The 18,712-nt window shown below is 37.9% G+C and overlaps 1 protein-coding gene across 2 annotated transcripts in view; it reads left to right on the forward strand.

Moving 5' to 3' along the window:
* The window catches only part of GRID1 (glutamate ionotropic receptor delta type subunit 1), a 1,152,573-nt gene that overhangs the window by 371,733 nt on the left and 762,128 nt on the right, over positions 1 to 18,712 (forward strand). For both annotated transcript variants that reach the window (XM_001363901.3, XM_056797312.1), the window contains one exon: positions 14,404 to 14,688. In XM_001363901.3, the coding sequence (XP_001363938.1) occupies positions 14,404 to 14,688 (285 nt within the window). The remainder of the gene's footprint in view (positions 1 to 14,403; positions 14,689 to 18,712) is intronic.

Raw genomic sequence — 18,712 nt, forward strand, 5'->3', positions numbered from 1 at the left:
AGGGTTATCTTATAAGCCCTGATCAGCTATAGATATTTGCTACTGTTGTTATTAGATAATGGCTAATTTGTTTAATGGTATATTTGCAAATGGGCCAGATGGGATTCCTCCAAGTGAAGAAAGCCTTGCTTCCATCTTATGGCTGAGGTGATGTTTTTGAAGTGTTATAACTTTAAGCAAAGTTGGGTATTTTGGCCTCAGCATTTTATTGATGTTCTTTCATCAGGGAGTCAGCATGAGGGGACATTGGCTGGGTTGCATATGACCAATATTCAAGCTATAGTTGCTGCTCTGAGAACCTAACGTTGCTACTTCAGATCTGTTGCACATATATTTTTCTTCTCTTTTAAATCAATTAAATTAGTCAGAGAGCCACGAGAGTTGAGCTAACAAATACATTAGGAAAGACATTGATGAACTGGAATGAATACAAAGAAAAATGACCAACATGTTGGAGAGTCGAGTTTATATCAGAGTTTTTTGAAGGGAATCCTTACCTTGCAGAAGAGACTTCACGCAGATGTGGAAGCTGCATTGAAGGGCAGGAACATGGATCTGTAGCAGAAGAAAGATCAGTGGAAGGATTTGGAATTAAAGGACTATGAGTATGTGTTACCAGTGTGACTTTGGGTCAAGTCACTAAACCTGTCTGTGTCTCCTGTTCCCTACCTATAAAAGCATAAGATTGGGCTTGAGGATCCAGAAGATTATTCTTAGCTTCATATTTATGACCCTTTATAACTGAGGGGCTGTCACATGAAAGAGGGGGCTCTATGTAGTCCATTTGACCACTAGAGAACAGAGTGGAGAAGCAACAAGGGGAAGTTGCAAAGAGGTAGATCTGGTCTCAATGCAAAAGGAAATTGCCTAATGATCTGCCTTGGGACAGAGTGGGATCTCCCTTCACTGGGTACCTTCTGACAAAGGCTAGAAAATCACTTGTTAGGTAGTCAAGGGATTTTCAGTTAGGTTCAGGTTGGGGTAGATGCCTTTGAAGACTATTCTATTTCTCTTAGAATCTGGGATTCTCTGTTATTGTTTTCAGTTAAAAGAAAAAAATGTATGAGGTATGTGTTTGTGTGTATGTGTGAGTATTTGTATATAAAATAGGCAGTGAGGTATAATGGAAAGGCCATTAGCTCTGACACCAGAGGACCTGGGTTCGAATATTGCCTCTGATAGTGACTATTTTTCAAGATATTTAACCTTTCTGGCTTTCAGGATCCTTATCTGTAAAAAGAATGAGATGGCTTCTGAGGACCCTTCTGACTTTGTCTTGGTCTTTCAAATTAGTGTTTCCATGTGTGTTTGGTTATAAATGTCTCTCTGAGAATGTTTATAAGTATGTGTGTATGCATGTGTATGCATGTGTGTTTATATCTTTCTGGGATTTTATGTGTAAATATATCTCTTTTTATATGAAACTGAGTGTGACTGTACAGTGAGCATTTTATTTTCAGAGTGACTGTAAATTTTGAATGGGAGAAGTCAAGGGTAAAATATTTTGTTGTTCCTGAGGCATGAAATTCCTGTCTCATCCTCCTCTGCCTAAGTTTCTACCTTCCTAACTTTTCCCTGCCATGTGGAAATTCTGGGTGTTAAAATGGATAAGTTTTAAAAAACCCACATACATGATCTCCTTGCTTTCCAGACAAATTATGCTGGTATTTATCTGCTGAGTACTAAATTAAGCTTTCCTTTGCACCTGGGCAGATGAGGCTATTTCATTTAAAGACCAGTTTCAAAACATAGGCTATCAAATACCTGAACGTCCAAATTTTAATCTACATACAGAGAGACAGAGGCACACATGATCTTTTGTTGTTTTTTTCTCTGTACTGATCACTGCCATCTATATCCTGGTTTAATAATGATCAAGAAGTGTTATGGGTCTCAGGAAGATGTGTTCATTGTGGCACATCAATGAGCACTGAATTCAGACTCTTCTAGAGATCATCTTGGATCAAATGAAATAATATTTTTAAAGTATTTGGCATAGTACCTGTCATGTTTATTAGGTCCTAAGTCCGTCCGTCCTTCCTTCCTTCCTTCCTTCCTTCCTTCCTTCCTTCCTTCCTTCCTTCCTTCCTTCCTTCCTTCCTTCCTTCCTTCCCTCCTTCACTCCCTCCCTCCTTCCTTTGTTCCTTCCTTCCTTTGTTCCTTCCTTCCTTCCTTCCTTCGTTCCTTCGTTCCTTCGTTCCTTCCTTCCTTCTTTCCTTCCTTCCCTCCTTCACTCCCTCCCTCCTTCCTTTGTTCCTTCCTTCCTTCCTTCCTTCATTCCTTCCTTCCTTTGTTCCTTCCTTCCTTCCTTCCTTCCTTCGTTCCTTCGTTCCTTCGTTCCTTCGTTCCTTCCTTCCTTCTTTCCTTCCTTCCTTCCTTCCTTCCTTCCTTCCTTCCTTCCTTCCTTCCTTCCTTCCTTCCTTCCTTCCTTCCTCCCTTCCTTCCTTCCTTCCTTCATTCCTTCATTCATTCCTTCCTTCTTTCATCCCCAAATCTCCAGATTTCAATTTCTTCATCTATAAAATGAATGAGTTCTTGTTCATAATCACTGATTCTATGAAATCATGTCTGAATAACTTCCCTTCCCTTTTAAGACACTTGACTGGGAAGTTTTGTACCATAGTGCCTATGCTGGACTTGTAATAAAAAATAACCTTGGTTCAAATCCTGCCTCTGACATGAGCTGTGTGACCCTGGGAAAATTACTGTATATGCTGGAGGTAGATCCCTAGTTTTGTCTATTTAATTGTGATCTGTGTTCTTGGAAGGAGGGGGCATATAGGGAATTCTTGACACTGATGAATTCATTACTCTTTTGAAAATTTGTTCATATGTAACTAGTAGATTAGGGAAAGGGCAAGAGACAGTGTACTTGGACTTCGAATTCAGAAAAGAATGCTTAAAAATCTTACTCATTCTACTCTGGGAACCAGAGAGGGAAATTAAGTTTGAATAATGGCATATTTAGGTAGAACTTATTTAAAACATGGATACAAAGCTGGAGGGCAGTCTTTAGTGAAAGGCCTTGGGGAACTGTCCTCAGTCCTCTGTTCAACTTTTCTATCCATAACTTGGATGGAGCATAGATGATATATTTGTCAAATTTCCAGATGGCATGGAACTGGGAAGGGTGGTTAACACATAGGATGACAGAATGAGGATTCAAAAATCCCTTGACAGGCTGTAACAACTTCTGAGAACTTATCTAATAAGATTGAATTTAACAGGGATAAATATAAAGTTCTGAATTTAATTTAAAAAAAGAACTATGCAAGTCTTGGTATTAGGATTAGAAAAAAAGTTTTGGGATCTTAGTGGGCCATGAGTTTAAAATAACTCAATAAGATGAAACAGAATCTTGAAGGAAGTCAAGGATTCTAAATCAGTGGTAGAGTTCAGGAGGGAGAACATTCCAGGTATGGGAGACAGCTAGTGCAAAAGTGCAAAGTCAGGACAAAGAGGCTTATCTTAAAAGTAACAGCAAGACTTTGGGGTGTATTCTCTCTCTGTTCTCTCTCTGTCTCTGTCTCTGTCTCTCTCTCTGTTCCTCTGTATGTGTGCATATGAGGCAACTGAGACCAGGAAGACTAAATAATTTTCTTGAAGTCACATAACTAGAACCCAAGTCCTCTAAATGGTTTTTCCCCATTAATCCAACTGCCTTGTGGAAGTACAAAGGTTAATATTTTAAGCTGAGCTCCATAACTTAGCAGCCATATTATCTTGAACATATCACAACTTTCCAGCCTTCGTTTCCCTCTCTGTATAATAGAGATATATTCTGTTTCTCACAGGGCTGTTGTGATGATCAATGGGCTCCTTTGGGAGATAATGTAGTAGTATGCCTCTTCTATTATTTCACTTGAAACTTGAAGGAGGTACTTGAGAAGCATAATAATAATGGTATATTAATAATTATTATTCTCCCCACTTTACCTTTGGGGAAACTGAGGTTCAAAAGTTGGGTGATTGCTTATGCACATAGTATCAATAAATGTCTAAGGCAGGGTTTGAACCCAGGATTTTCTGAGTTCATGTCTAGCACTCTAGCCATGCTCCTTCTTACTGGAGGTCTTCCAACAAAGGCCAGATGACACCTTGTTGGAGATTCTGTAGAGGGGATTCTCAATGAAGCTTGGGATAGATTAGATGGCCCCTGAGGCCCCTTTCCTCTCTTCTATCCTGTGAAATGAGATAATATACATGCAAAACAATTTATAAACCATAGAGCATGATATAACTGTCAGATGGTCTCATTAGTAGCAAATCTGAGTTTCCTGAACCCCTTGATGGGGCCTCTCCTGTGGAAGGTGCAGGTCAGGAGAGATGGAAAGGTTTTTCCCCTGCTTAAAGCCTGTGGGACAGTACAAGCTGCTGTGGAGACAGGTGTGAGGACAGCAGCTTCTTCTGGCAACCCAGTCGTTGAGCTGGCCCAGATGTCCTTCTGCTTGTCTCCCTGGCCTACCCTCCTGCCCCAACTGTAAATAAATAAATCAGCTGTCTGATGTGCCCAGCTCTGGAAAACAACCAAGTCAGTTAATTCTGTTCCCCTTACTGGAGTCCCCTGCTTTGTTCTTGTCATTAGACTGTATTAGTGAGCCACAGAGATAACGCACCCCAGGAGACCATAATTAACATGGAATGTGATGAGGTAATTCGGCTGTCCTGCACTGACTGGGAAGCGCATCTAGACAACTGTTTGGAAAGCACTTTGGATTTCCCCCATTGGAAAATTTAATCAGTATGAGCTGCCCTGGCCAAACAGATTTGATTCAATTCAGCCAACATTTCTTGGGTAGATAGGATGTGCAAGACGTTGTGATGCCACGCTTTAGAAAACTACAAAACCGAGCTGCTGTCCTCAAGGACATTAAGTCGACAATAGGCAATGGAATAGCTATAACAAGTAATAATAGCTACCATTTATATAGCACCTTACTATTGGAAAATGTTATCTCATTTGACCCTCACAACAACTGTGGGTGATTAACCCCATTTTGCAGGTAAGGATACTGAGACCAAGAGCAGTTACAGGTTTGCCTAAAGTTACACAGCTAGTTAATATCTAAGGTAGGATTCAAACATGGGTCTTCTGGAGCTTGACCCTTTGTACCACCTAACAGCCAAGTAGTAGAGGCATGTCTCATTTTCATCTGCCCTACCGTAGCTAGTACAGGCTTTGCAAATTCTATGACCCAGTGTGTTTTTCCATAATGACTTATTTGAGTCAGAATTTGAACTCAGGGTTTTCTCCATAACACCACCTAGCTGTCTAGTGTACCAAATACACAAGATAATTAGCATTCACAGTTCAATTTGATAAAGAAAAAGGAATTATCTAGACAAAGTGCTCTAGGAAATGTTGAAGAGACAAGGGAGCATCATACTGTGGCAAGAGGACTGTGTCTGGAGTCAGAGACACTGAGCTGAAATCTTGCTTCTGATGATTAATGCCTCTATGTCTTTGGGGAAGTCACAACTTTTCTAGGACTCACATTCCTTACCAGTATTATGAAGGAGTTAGACTTGCTACTCTCTTAGATACTTTCCTTATCTAAAGCTGTGATGCTATGAAATCAGCAAAAAGCTTATTGGAGAAGGTGGCTCCTGAGCTAAGTCCTGAAGGAACAAGATTTCCATAGAAATTTGAGGAATAAATGTGTTTCAGGCATGTGAGATGCCCTGTGCTGTAATGTGGAGGTAAAAGAAGACGGAACTGAGATTGTTAGTCAAATCTGGTCCCTCTCCTCTCCCTTCCTCTGCCTATTCATCTGCTCTTTGCTTCTTCTTTTCTTCTTTCTTCTCTCTATCTGTATTCCTAGTACATAACAAAACATCTGGCATGTAATTCGTGTTTAATAAATGTTTGTTGAATTACATTGAATTGAGGGTCAAAGGGATGTAAGGACAGATCCTTAAAGAATAGAAAGTACAACTGAATAGTAAGGAAAAGACTGGTTGTATATCAAGGGATATATAATTAATGATTCTCCACTGGGTTAGGCAGAAGGTCCATATTTTAAAATGGTTTTTAAACAGTCAAGGAATGGACAATTGGGAAACAATAGAGGCCATTGTAAATGAAGCCATTGTGAAAAATTCAATACCTGGCTAAGTAGAGCTTGACCAACTTCAGTGTCTCCCGGGAGACCACACTCCCTGAGCTCTGAGAGCTGTTGAAAGACTTGGTGGGACTCTAGTATCACTCAAGGATGGAAAGGTTCAGGGCCAGAAGGAAGCATCTTAGGGGGAGCATTCCCATAGGTCCTCTCCTTTCCTAGGAGAAAGAATAGGAATTCTAGAGTTCCCACAGAAAACTCAGCACATGCAGGGGGGTGAGGAAGAGTTTTGGATCATAGGATCACAGCATGTCCAATTTGGAAATGACCTTGGAAGCTGTCCAGTCTAGTCCAAATCAGACTGAGAATCCCTTCCTAATCCTAAATGGCAAGGAACCATTTAGCTCTGCTCCACAAACCTCTAGATAGGGGGTCCTTACTATTTTATAAGGGAGCCATCCTACTTTTGGATGACTTTCATTGATGGGATGTGTTTCCTGACAGTCTAAATTTACCTCAACAACTTCTACTCCCTTCTCGTGTTACTTTCTGGGTCAAATAGAACAAATATAATCCCCTTTCTCCACAGGGCTCTTTATGAGAAAATCCAAGGAGCACTGAACTTTTTTTAAAATTAAGTTTATTTATTTAATTAATTTAGAACATTTTTCCATGGTTACATGATTCATATGCTTTCCCTCCCCATCCTCCCAACCCCTCTAATAACCACTGAGATGTTCCACTGAGTTTTACATGTGTCATTGATCAAGGCCTATTTCCATATTATTAATATTTGCACTAGAGTGATTGCTTAGAGTCTACATCCCCAATCATATCCCCAATCAAACTATGTGATCAAGCAATTGTTTTTCTTCTGTGTTTCTGCTCCCACAAATGTTTGGATGTTAAATGTTCTTTCTCATAAATAAGTACCTCAGAATTGTCCTGGATATTTGCATTGCTGCTAGTAGAGAAGTCCATTACATTCGATTGTGCCACAGTGTATCTGTCTCTGTGTACAATGCTCTCCTGGTTCTGCTTCTTTCACTCTGCATCTTTTCCTGGAGGTCGTTCCAGTTCACATGGAATTCCTCCAGTTCATCATTCCTTTTAGCACAATAGTATCCCATCACCAACAGACACCATAATTTGTTCAACCATTCCCCAATCGTAGGGCAGCCCCTCATTTTCCAAAATTTTACCACCAGAAAGAGCACGGCTATAAATATTTTTATATAAGTCTTTTCCCTTATGACCTCTTTGAGGTATGAACCTGGAAGTGGTATGGCTGGATCAAAGGACAGGCAATCTTTTAACATCCTTTGGGCATAGTTCAAAATTGCCTTCCAGCATGGTTAGATCAATTCACAACTCCACCAGCAATGCATTAATGTTTCAATTTTGCCACATCCCCTCCAACACATTACTCTCCTTTGCTGACATATTAGCCAATCTGCTAGGTGGCACTTCAGAGATGTTTTGATTTGCATTTCTATAAATGTAAGAGATTTAAAACACTTTTTCATGTGCTTATTGATAGTTTTGATTTCTTTTTCTAAAAATTACTATTCATGTCCTTTGCCCATTTATCATTTGGGGAATGGCTTGTTTTTTTGTACAATTGATTTAACTCTTTATAAATTTGAGTATTTAGACCTGTGTCAGAGGTTTCTGTTATAAAGATTTTTTCCCCAATTTGTTCCTTCCCTTCTAATTTTGGATGCATTGGTTTTGTTTGTACACCCCCCTTTTAATTTAATGTAATCAAAATTATTCATTTTACATTTTTAAATAATCTCTATCTCTTGCTTGGTCTTAAAAAAAACTATATTACAGATAGTATACCTATAAAGTATACTTTCTTTATATTTAAGTCATTCACCCATTCTGAATTTATCTTGGTTGAGGGTTTGAGATGTTGATCCAAACCTAATCTTTTCTATACCATTTTCCAATTTTCCCAGCAGTTTTTTCCCAAATACTGGGTTTTTTCCCCAAAAGCTTGGATCTTTGGGTTTATTGTACACTATCTTCCTGAGGTCATTTACCCCAAGTCTATTCCACTGATCCTGCCTTCTGTCTCTTAGCCAGTACCATATTGTTTTGATGATCATTGCTTTATAGTACAGTTTAAGATCTGGGACTTGATAGGACCCCATTCTTCACTTTTTTTTCATTAGTTCCCTTGATATTCTTGATCTTTTGTTCTTCCAGATGAACTTAGTTATAATTTTTTTAATAATTCAATAAAAAAGTTTCTTGGTAGTTTGATAGGTATGACACAGAATAAGTAAATTAATTTGGCTAATATTGTCATTTTTACCATGTTAGCTCATCTGACCTATGAGCAATTAATGTTTTTCCAATTGTTTAGATCTAGTTTTAATTGTGTGAAAAGTGTTTTGTAGTTGTGTTCATATAATTCCTGTGTTTGTCTTGGCAAATAGATTCCTAAATATTTTTTATTAGCTAGGGTAATTTTAAATGGAATTTCTCTTTCTAATTCTTGCTGTTGAGATGTGTTGGAAATATATAGAAATTTTTGTGATTTATGTGGTTTATTTTGTATCCTGCAACTTTGCTAAAATTGTTGATTATTTCCACTGACTTTCTAGTTGATTCTCTCAGATTCTTTAACTAGACCATCATATCATCTGCAAAGAGTAAATAGTTTAGTCTCCTCATTGCCTATTTTAATATCTTCAGTTTTTTCTTCTCTGATTGTTTTACTGCTTGTGTTTCTAGTACAATGTTAAATAATAGAGGTGATAATGGGCATCTATATTTCACTTCTGATCTTATTGGGAAGACTTCTAATTTATCTCCAGTGCAGGTGATTCTTTCTGATGGTTTTAAATATATACTGTTTTTTATTTTTAGGAAAGACCCAATACTTTCTAATGTTTTCAGTAGGAATGAGTGTTGTATTTTGTCAAAGGGGTTTTCTGCATCTATTGAGATAATCATGTGATTTATTTTGGTTTTGTTGTTGATATGGTCAATTATGTGGATGGTTTTCCTAATATTGAATCATCCTTGCATTCCTGGCATAAATCCTACTTGATCATAGTAAATAATCTTTGTGATCACTTGCCTGCCTCTTTTTGCTAGTATTCTATTTAAGATTTTTGCATCTATGTTCACTAAGGAGATTGGTGTGTAGTTTTCTTTCTCTGTTTTTGGTCTGTCTGGCTTTGGAATTAGTACCATATTTGTGTCATAAAAGGAATTTGTTAGAGCTCCTTTTTTCTTTATTTTGTCAAATAGTTTGTATATTATTGGAATTAGTTGTTCTTTAAATGTTTGATATATTTCAGTTGTGAATCCATCTGGCCCTGGGGATTTTTTTCTTAGGGAGTTCTTTGATGACTTGTTTGATTTCTATTTCTGATATGGAATTATTTAAGTATTCTATTTCCTCTTCTGTTAATCTAGGCAGTTTATATTTTTATAAATATTCATCTATATCACCTAGATTGCCATATTTGTTGCCATGTATTTGTACAAATAATTCTTAATAATTATCTTAATTTCCTCTTCATTAGAGGTGATATAACCCTTTTCATCTTTGATACTATTAATTTGGTTTTCTTCTTTCCTTTTTGTTATTAGATTAACCAGTACTTTATTTTATTTGTTTTTTCAAAGTACCAGCTCCTAGACTTATTTATTAATTCAACAGTTCTTTCACTTTCAATTTCATTGATTTCTCTTTTAATTTTCAAAATTTCTAATTTAGTTTGTATCTGGAAATTTTTAATTTGTTCTTTTTCTAATTTTTAAATTTGCATGCCCAATTCATTGACCTTTTCCTTCTCTGATTTGTTAATATTTACACTCAGAGATACAAAATTTCCCCTGAGAACTGATTTGGCTGCATCCCATAGATTTTGATATGATGTCTCATCATTGTCATTCTCTTCAATGAAATTATTAGTGGTTTCTATTATTTTTCTTTAATCAACCAATTTTGGAGAATCATATTATTTAATTTCCAAATAATTTTTTATTTCCCTCTCCATGTACCCTTACTAATTATAATTTTTATTGTATAATGGCCTGAAAAGCTTGCATTTATTATTTCTTCTTTTTTTGAATTTGTTTGCAATGTTTTTATGCCCTAGTCCATTGTTAGTCTTTTTGAATGTACCATATGCTGCTGAAAAGGTGTATTCCTTTTTGTCCCTATTATTTTTCTCCACATATCTCCTGACTCTAATTTTTCTAAGATTTCATTCACTTCTCTTACCTCATTTTTTTTTATTTTTTTGATTTGATTTATCTAGTTCTGATAGAGGAAGGTTCAGGTCTTCCGCTAGTATAGTTTTTCTATCTATTTTATCCTTGAACTCCACTAGTTTTCTCTTTAGAAATTTGGATGCTATGCCGTTTGGTGCATACATGTTGAGTAATGATATTTCCTCATTGTCTGTACTGCCTTTTATCAGGATATAATTACCTTCCCTATCTCTTTTAATCAGATCTATTTTTAATTTGGCTTTGTCTGATATCAAGATTGTGACTCCTGCCTTCTTTTATCTACTCTGCTATTTGCTTCCATTTTATGGGTGAGTTCATCACATTCACATGGTTGGTGTTATGGTTGTGATTACCACCTGTGTATTTCCCATCATTTTGATTTCCTCTCCTAGTCTTGCCCTTTCTTCTTTCACTGTTTCCTTCTATACCTGTGTTTTGCTTTTAATGAATCCCCCTAACCCCCCTTTTTATACTTCCCTTCCCACCCCCTCCCTTCTTATTCCCCCCTCATTTTTCTTTAGGGTACACTTAATTCTCTCCCCCTTCTCTTTCCCTCACTTTGGGTAGTCCCCACCCATTCCCCTCCTTGGTTTTTCCCTCTCAATTTCCTTTAGGGTTAGATAGAATTTGATACCCCAATGGATATAGATGCTCTTCCCTCTCAGAATTGATTTCACTGAGAGTAAGGTTTAAGTATTACCCATTAGTACTCTCTTCTTCTCCTTATTATAATACTATCCTTTCCCTCCTACTCCCATGTGCCTCTTTATATGTTATAATTTATCCCATTTTTCTTCTTCCTTCAAGTTTCTCTTGGTGCCATCTTCTATTTGACCCCCCCTTTTTTACATATTATCTTAAACCACCTAGTACTCCAACCTCTATCTATGAATAATTCTTCTTACTACTATGATAGTGAATACAGTTTTTGAGAGTTACAAATATCATTTTTCCATATAGGAATATAAACAATTTGACCTTACTAAAGCCCTTAAAATCGCCCCCCCCTTTCTTGTTTTCCTTTTCATGTTTCTCTGGAATTGTGTTTTTGAACATCAAATGTTATGTTTTTTTCTTTACAAAAACTTGGAAATCTATTTTATTAAATGCCCATACTTTCCCCTGGAAGTATATAGTCAGTTTTGCTGAGCAGTTGATCCTTGGTTGTAGATCCAATTATCTTGCCTTTCTGAATACCATATTCCAAGCCTTGTGGTCCATTAGTGGGGAGCCTGCCAGATCCTTTGTAATCCTGATTGGTTCTCCTAGATATATGAATTGTCTCTTTCTGGCTTCTTGCAATATTTTCTCCTTAGCTTGGACACTCTTGAATTTGGCAATTACATTCCTGGGGGGGGGTAGGTTCCTTTTGAGGATTTAATGTAGAGGATTATCTATGTACTCTTCCAATGTCTATTTTGCCCATTTTTCAAGTATTTCAGGGAAATTTTCTTGGATATTTTATTGTAATATGATGTCAAGGTTTCTGTTTTATTTCTTCTAGGTTTTCAGGTAGATCTATGATTCTCAATTTGTCTCTCCTGCACCTTTTTTTTAAGTATGTTGTCTTCTCAATGATATATTTCATGTTTCCTTCTATTTTGTCATTCTTCTGCCTTTGCTTTATTAATTTTTGTTGTCTTGTGAGATCATTAGCTTCTACTTGGCCAATTCTAGATTACTGTTTTTTTCAGCTATGATCTTTTGATTTTCCTTTTTTGGTTTGGTCTATCCTGCTTTTCATGGCTTCTAGCAGGTCAGTTTTGATCTCCAATTTGCTCATCATTTCACATGATTGTTTTTGGCTTCTTTTTCCAAGTGGGAAATTCTGTCTTTTAAACTGTTATTTTCTTTTCAAACTATTCCCCACTTTTCTTGCCAAGTTTCTTCTATCTTTCTTACTTGGTTCTTGAACTCAAATATGAGTTCCTTGAGAACTTGTGACCAATTTCCATTTTTTGGAAGGTTTATTTGCTTGTTTGTTGTCCTCTTCCATCTCCTCTGTAGTCTGGATTTCTTCTCCATAAAAATTAATGAGGGTCAAGTTCTTTTTCTTGTTGTAGAATGTAGTTCTTGGGTTTTGGTGGCCATATCTGTATTAGTTTTTTCTTCCCTGCCCAGTCAGAAATCTGCGTGAAGAGGGCAGACAGGTCTGTGTGTGTGGAGTTACAGAGTAGTTTTTGCCATGAGACTGTTTTTCAGTCTCTGCTGTGTCTGCTGTGTGCAGCCTTTCTCTGCCCTATCTCTGTGCTCAATCTCCATGTTCCTCAGGCTCCTGGGGTCCCAAGTCTCTCTTATCTCTGGATTAAGTCTTTGGTGTCCTCAGCTAGCCACCCAAAAACCTAGCAATTGTCCCATGCTTGCTGTGGCCAAATAGGTGGAGTCGGGGGGGGGGGTGATCAGCTTGCACTTTGGTAGGAGTAATTTTATCCCCTTATAGAGTGTAAAACCCAAACCCTGCCTACCTTCAAGGCTGTGCCCTATGGTAGCAAACACAAATATAGAACTCAAAGAGGAAAAAATCTTTTTTGTCTTTTGGACATTTGGTCATTGCTACAATACCTTGATCTCTCCCCTAGCACTTCTCCCTACTCCCCTCTGTAGGCTTCCCCTCTCTTTGTCTTCACTGAGTTTCTGTGCTGAATCAAAGAAGTCTCCAGAAGATCCAGCATTGTTAAAGTAGTTGAAAAGTTTCCCTCTTGCAGCAGATGGTCTGCCATTGGTGTTTGGAAATTACATGTGCTTTCCCAGAGTTTCAAAGAAGTAAAATATTACTAATGGATGTCTACTTCTTATTGGAAGCTCTGGGTTGTTCTGTGAGCCTTCAGACTTTCCTTTCATTTGCTATGGCCACCTGGAATTTGCTACTCTCATCTAGCATTAAGCATTTGGGATTCCAAAGGGTTCCTTTGGTCAGGGATTTTTCAAAAATAGATTTATTCTTTGTGCTGTTTTGTACTCTAAATCTTGAAAATATAGTTCATGTTCAGATTGCTCACCACCTTAGGGAGGAAAGAAATGAGGGAGATATGGAGCAATGGAGAGAATTTCAAATTAAAAATAAAAAACCCTGTTAAAATGGGTTTTCCATGTAATTGGGGAAAACATTCTTATAATTTTATTAAATAAAATCCTTATCTCTTATCTTGGAATTAATACTGTGTATTGAACTTCCCATCTCCAGGTCTGGCTCTCTATCCAAATCCACCTAACTGTCCCCATAATAAAATACCATTTAAGAGATAGAAAATAAAGTTAATGCTAATTTCTTTTTTCTCCCTCCTCTTTCTATTCTTTGTGCTAAGGGTCTAAACTGAGAAAATTGCCATTTCAGAATTTTTTTTTTTAGAGTTCTGGGCTTTGGGAACTGTGTTCTTTAGCCTCTATTTGGATGAAATACACAATGCAGTAGACAGTGAGTACTCTAGATATGAGGCCAAGAGACCCTGAATTCAAATTCTTATACTTGTATGATCTCTGTTAAACCCCCTTTCTCACGCTGGACCTCAGTTTCCTCTTCAACAAGTGAAGGGGTTGGACTAGATGGCTCTCAAGGTCCCTTCTGGTTTTTTTTAAAATCTCTGGTCTTATATTCTTCTCTGTGCTTTAGTTTTATTTTCAATAAAACCAAGGAGCTGGACTAGATCATAACCTCTAAAGTCCTTTCTGGTGAACCTATGAAATATGTATGGAAATTGTGATGTGGAGGAAGCCCGGACTTTTCATCAGATGACCCAAGTTCTGATCTTAGTCCTGCGAATTTTCTGATCTTCAGTTTCCTCATATGTGAAATGAAGGGATTCGACGAAGAGAGATTTGACCAGACAGCCTCTAAGATCTCTTCTAGCTCTAAAATTATAATTCTGGGCTCTCATATCTTTTCTGCCTCTTAGATTAGGTGCTTTTCTTGTACATAAGACCTAGACTTTTGAGCAATGGCCATGTCTTTTAGATATCATTAACAGTTAAATTGTTACTCTAGATGAGTTTTACTTTGAGGGAGGGTAATGGGCCACCGGAGAACAACCAAAGTCATCTTTCTCATGTTTCTTTTTTTTTCTCTCATTTTCTGTTCTCATCCCAGCTTGTGACCTGATGACCCAGGGCATCCTGGCTTTAGTTACGTCTACAGGCTGCGCATCTGCCAACGCCTTGCAGTCGCTCACAGATGCCATGCACATCCCACACCTCTTCGTCCAACGTAACCCTGGGGGCTCCCCCAGGACAGCGTGCCACCTGAACCCCAGCCCAGAAGGGGAGGAGTATACATTGGCCTCACGTCCACCTGTTCGCCTCAATGATGTCATGCTTAAGCTGGTCACGGAGCTACGGTGGCAGAAATTCATTGTGTTCTATGACAGCGATTATGGTGAGTATATGGGATATTTCTTCCTTCCCTCCAAGGTCTGGTTGGACAAGTATTTGAGAGATCACCCGAAGACATCCCTTTCTTCCACCCTAAGAATATTAGTTCCATTGACAACCCCACTCTCCATACTGATATGTGACTTCTCCTTGCTCAGAACCTATTCATACCTTGGGATCCAGTAGGAAGAAAGGAGATGCAAGGAAGCTATTACTTTATTATTTAGGTAATGGAAAACTTTTTTCTCCTTATTTGTAAGAAGGATATAGCTGAGAATAAAAACAAGACTAGTCTTTCCAGATAAGCAAAAAAATTGCTGGAGAAAAATCACCCAGTGACAGCTCAAGTTTGACTTATCTTGGCATTTTAAAAAACAAATTGTTAATGAGCTGTTTTTATGGAATGGCAGAGATTTGTGTCAACAAGCAGTAGAGGAAAATGTAGATTGTCCATCTAGTTATCAACTGATAAGTGCCGTTCAGTGATGAAGCATTTATTTTTCTACTATTTTATTGCTTTTGATTCATTCCCATAGCCTTGTTTCTTGTATTTGCCCAACATTTTTTTTTTTACAATTTCAGGTATATAAGAGAATTATTGGATTATGTAGTAGAGCGCTGACCTTGGAGCAAAGAATACCTTAATTCAAACCATTTGTGATGGGACTCTGGGCCAAGTCTCAGTGATCAGTGCTGACCTCTCAGTTCTCCAGACAACTATCTTTCCATTTTAAAATATTAAAACAAATAACATAAATCTCTTTCCTTTTCCTTTCATTCCTATCTTTTTGGATAAAAAATACTCGCTACAAATATGTATAGCTATTCAAAACAAATTATTCCATTGTCTTTCTATATAGATGTACATACACACACATATATACATACATATCATATTTATATATATACATTTATATATGCACAGTGTTTTTTTAAATTGTTTCAGTCATGTCTGACTTCAACATCTTATTTTCAATTTCCTTGGCAAAGATAATGGAGTAGTTTGCCATTCCTTACTCTAGCTCATTTTATAGATAAGAAAGTGAGGCAAACAGGGCTACGTGACTTTCTCAGGGTCACATAGATAATAAGTGTCTGAGGCCAGATTTGAATTCACAAAGACACACACACATATATAAATAATATTACATATGCATATGTTGTAAATGTAGAGAGTATACTGGACTGCATTGGTAGAGGGAGTTTCTTGGCCATATATTTTCCTGTTCCAATGAAATAACAGGTCCAGATCCATCTATTTTCCAGTCTCTCTTCCCTTCTCCATGCACCTCTATTAAGAACTGGAATGATTTTCTGGGAAGGGAAGTATGTGGGGTGGGACTTGATGGGTTGAGCCCACAAATCCAATTGAAGATTCCATCCTAGTGAATGAGGTGTCAGACTGGGCTGAGCCCACTCTGAGTCTCCTTGAGTGTGTGCCAGTCTTGCTGTAAGCAAGGTTCCAACCATTGATTGTCAGAAAGCTGCCTTGGAGTAAAGTCACCATTGGTTTTTTTGTTCAGTGACAAGAATATCATTTTTAACAACAGAGCTTTAGCCCTTGAGGTGAAAACAGACAAGCGTTTGTTAACAGTGCCGAAGTGGTACCAGTGTCATATGCCACAGGAGTGTCCTTTGCAAAGATAAAGGACCTCTTTGTAAATGACATATTTCTACATCAGAATTCATCCTAGGCTATTGAGCCTTGCCAAATGCTATTCATCTCAGACATGGGATAGGAATTGACACAGGTCATTATGGATATATTAGCAGGAACTGACCCTTATCTGTGAGGTCCTAGGAGAAGAGACTGAACATTGATGTGGGCACAGGAGTAGAATTAATGCTAGTTAGTATAATTATGGGAAAGGGATTTGTATGAGTGTGGACTTGGAAAAGAGATTGCTGCTCTTTGGTGTTTACATGGGACATGGCTTGGCATTGGTAACTATAGCTTAATTAGATTTCATCAGAAATTGATTCTATTTTATAGACTTGCTTCAGCTTTATATGTTGTGCTACAAATGATTGCTGTTGTCAGTATGGTATGTACCATGCTCCAACTATCTGGAGACAGTCGGGGCAAAGAAAATCCATAAGGATACCTTTATTTGGTTGATGCTGAAGGCAGCTTAGACAGAAAATTGGTTTCATCTATCTTAGCAACAGGAGTGTGACCCTAAGAGCCTGAGAACAGTTCTATACATAACTAGTTATCACTTGCAAACTAGATGTTAGTTTTCCCATGCAATTTCTCCTTCCATTTTGCCTAATGGTAGTATCTTCCCTCAGTGCATTTTCTTTCTTTCTTCTTTCTTTCTTTCTTTCTTTCTTTCTTTCTTTCTTTCTTTCTTTCTTTCTTTCTTTCTTTCTTTCTTTCTTTCTTTCTTTCTTTCTTTCTTTCTTTCTTTCTTTCTTTCTTTCTTTCTTTCTTCCTTTCTTCCTTTCTTCCTTTCTTCCTTTCTTCCTTTCTTCCTTTCTTCCTTTCTTCCTTTCTTCCTTTCTTCCTTTCTTCCTTTCTTCCTTTCTTCCTTCCTTCCTTCCTTCCTTCCTTCCTTCCTTCCTTCCTTCCTTCCTTCCTTCCTTCCTTCCTTCCTTCCTTCCTTCCTTCCTTCCTTCCTTCCTTCCTTCCTTCCTTCCTTCCTTCCTCCCTTCCTCCCTTCCTCCCTTCCTCCCTTCCTCCCTTCCTCCCTTCCTCCCTTCTTCCCTTCCTCCCTTCCTCCCTCCCTTCCTTCCTTCCTTCCTTCTTATTGTTCAGAAGATTTCTTCAGAGCCTCATAATAGTATATGTCAGTTGAAAGTATTCATAGGACCCAGTCTGTTTTAGAACTCCATCCTTGTGTTCTCTGGTGGTTAAGATCTTCCTCGTCCTTATTAGAGTGTATGCTTCTAGTCAGTGGATAGGAGTAATTGTAACTGGTTCTTTGTTTTTTTTTTCTGCATATTCTAGGCAGTATGGCTCCTTCCTCCCTAGTATATATATCTATATATCTATATATACTATATCTATATATCTACATCTACATCTACATCTATATCTATATCTATATCTATATCTATATCTATATCTATATCTATATCTATATCTGTATCTATCTATCTATCTATCTATCTATCTATCTATCTATCTATCTATCTATCTATCTATCTATCTGCTTTTAGGAACTGAAGGGAATTCAGACATGACATGGCCCTGGGGTAGTTCAGAAACCAGCTGGTATCTTGCCTATGATGAAAGCTATATCACAAGCAAGTCTATTCATAGACTCTTCTCTGAGAACTATCAGCTTGTGCCCTTGCACACTAGTAGAACTAGTAGACCAGCACAATCCAAAGAATAGCAGCCATCTCTGTTGCCTTGAAGAATAGCTATCTAGAACCTGGACTGTGCTTTCAAAATTCCTTCAGTCATTTTAGCTATTATAGTTTGCTTCCTTGAAGTATAATTTATTCTTTGATGTATTTAACTAAGAAAAGAAATAAGCATGTGTTTGCATATGCCTAAATACTCTGCTTTCCTAAGACCCATAATGTTGTCCTGATCTCTTGAGCAAATATTCCATTTCAAGCCTTCCAGGAAGGAAAAGAGCAAACAGTCACTGTGCTGAAATAAAGACTAACTGGTAAGAAAGGGAAGCTTTAAAGAGAACCAGGACCCATCTGGAATTGAACTCTTTCTCAATTCCATTTCCTTTCCTTCTCTTGGAGGGAGGCCCCTGACTTCCTGGCTCGGTTCCAGCCAAAAGACCCCTGATGCCTTTTTCTTTGTACACTGGTCTTCCTCTAAGAACCTTCAGAATGGCGAGGGCTTGGAGTTGACCCAGAGTGAATGTGGGGTAACAATATAGACTCTCACCAAGGCATGTTGAGGTCTGCAGCATGTCTGGGTCCACAATGAGACTGATACAGTTGAGTGAGTTGTGGGGGGAAGGTAGAGTGTGTGGCTAGTTTGCCATCAGTATAAAAGACTGCTGTCCTAGGGGCAATCTTGGCAGAAAATGAACTGTCATTGACTGATGCCTGCTGTT

Source organism: Monodelphis domestica, chromosome 1, assembly GCF_027887165.1.
Source record: "Monodelphis domestica isolate mMonDom1 chromosome 1, mMonDom1.pri, whole genome shotgun sequence".
Classification (NCBI taxonomy): Eukaryota; Metazoa; Chordata; class Mammalia; order Didelphimorphia; family Didelphidae; genus Monodelphis; species Monodelphis domestica.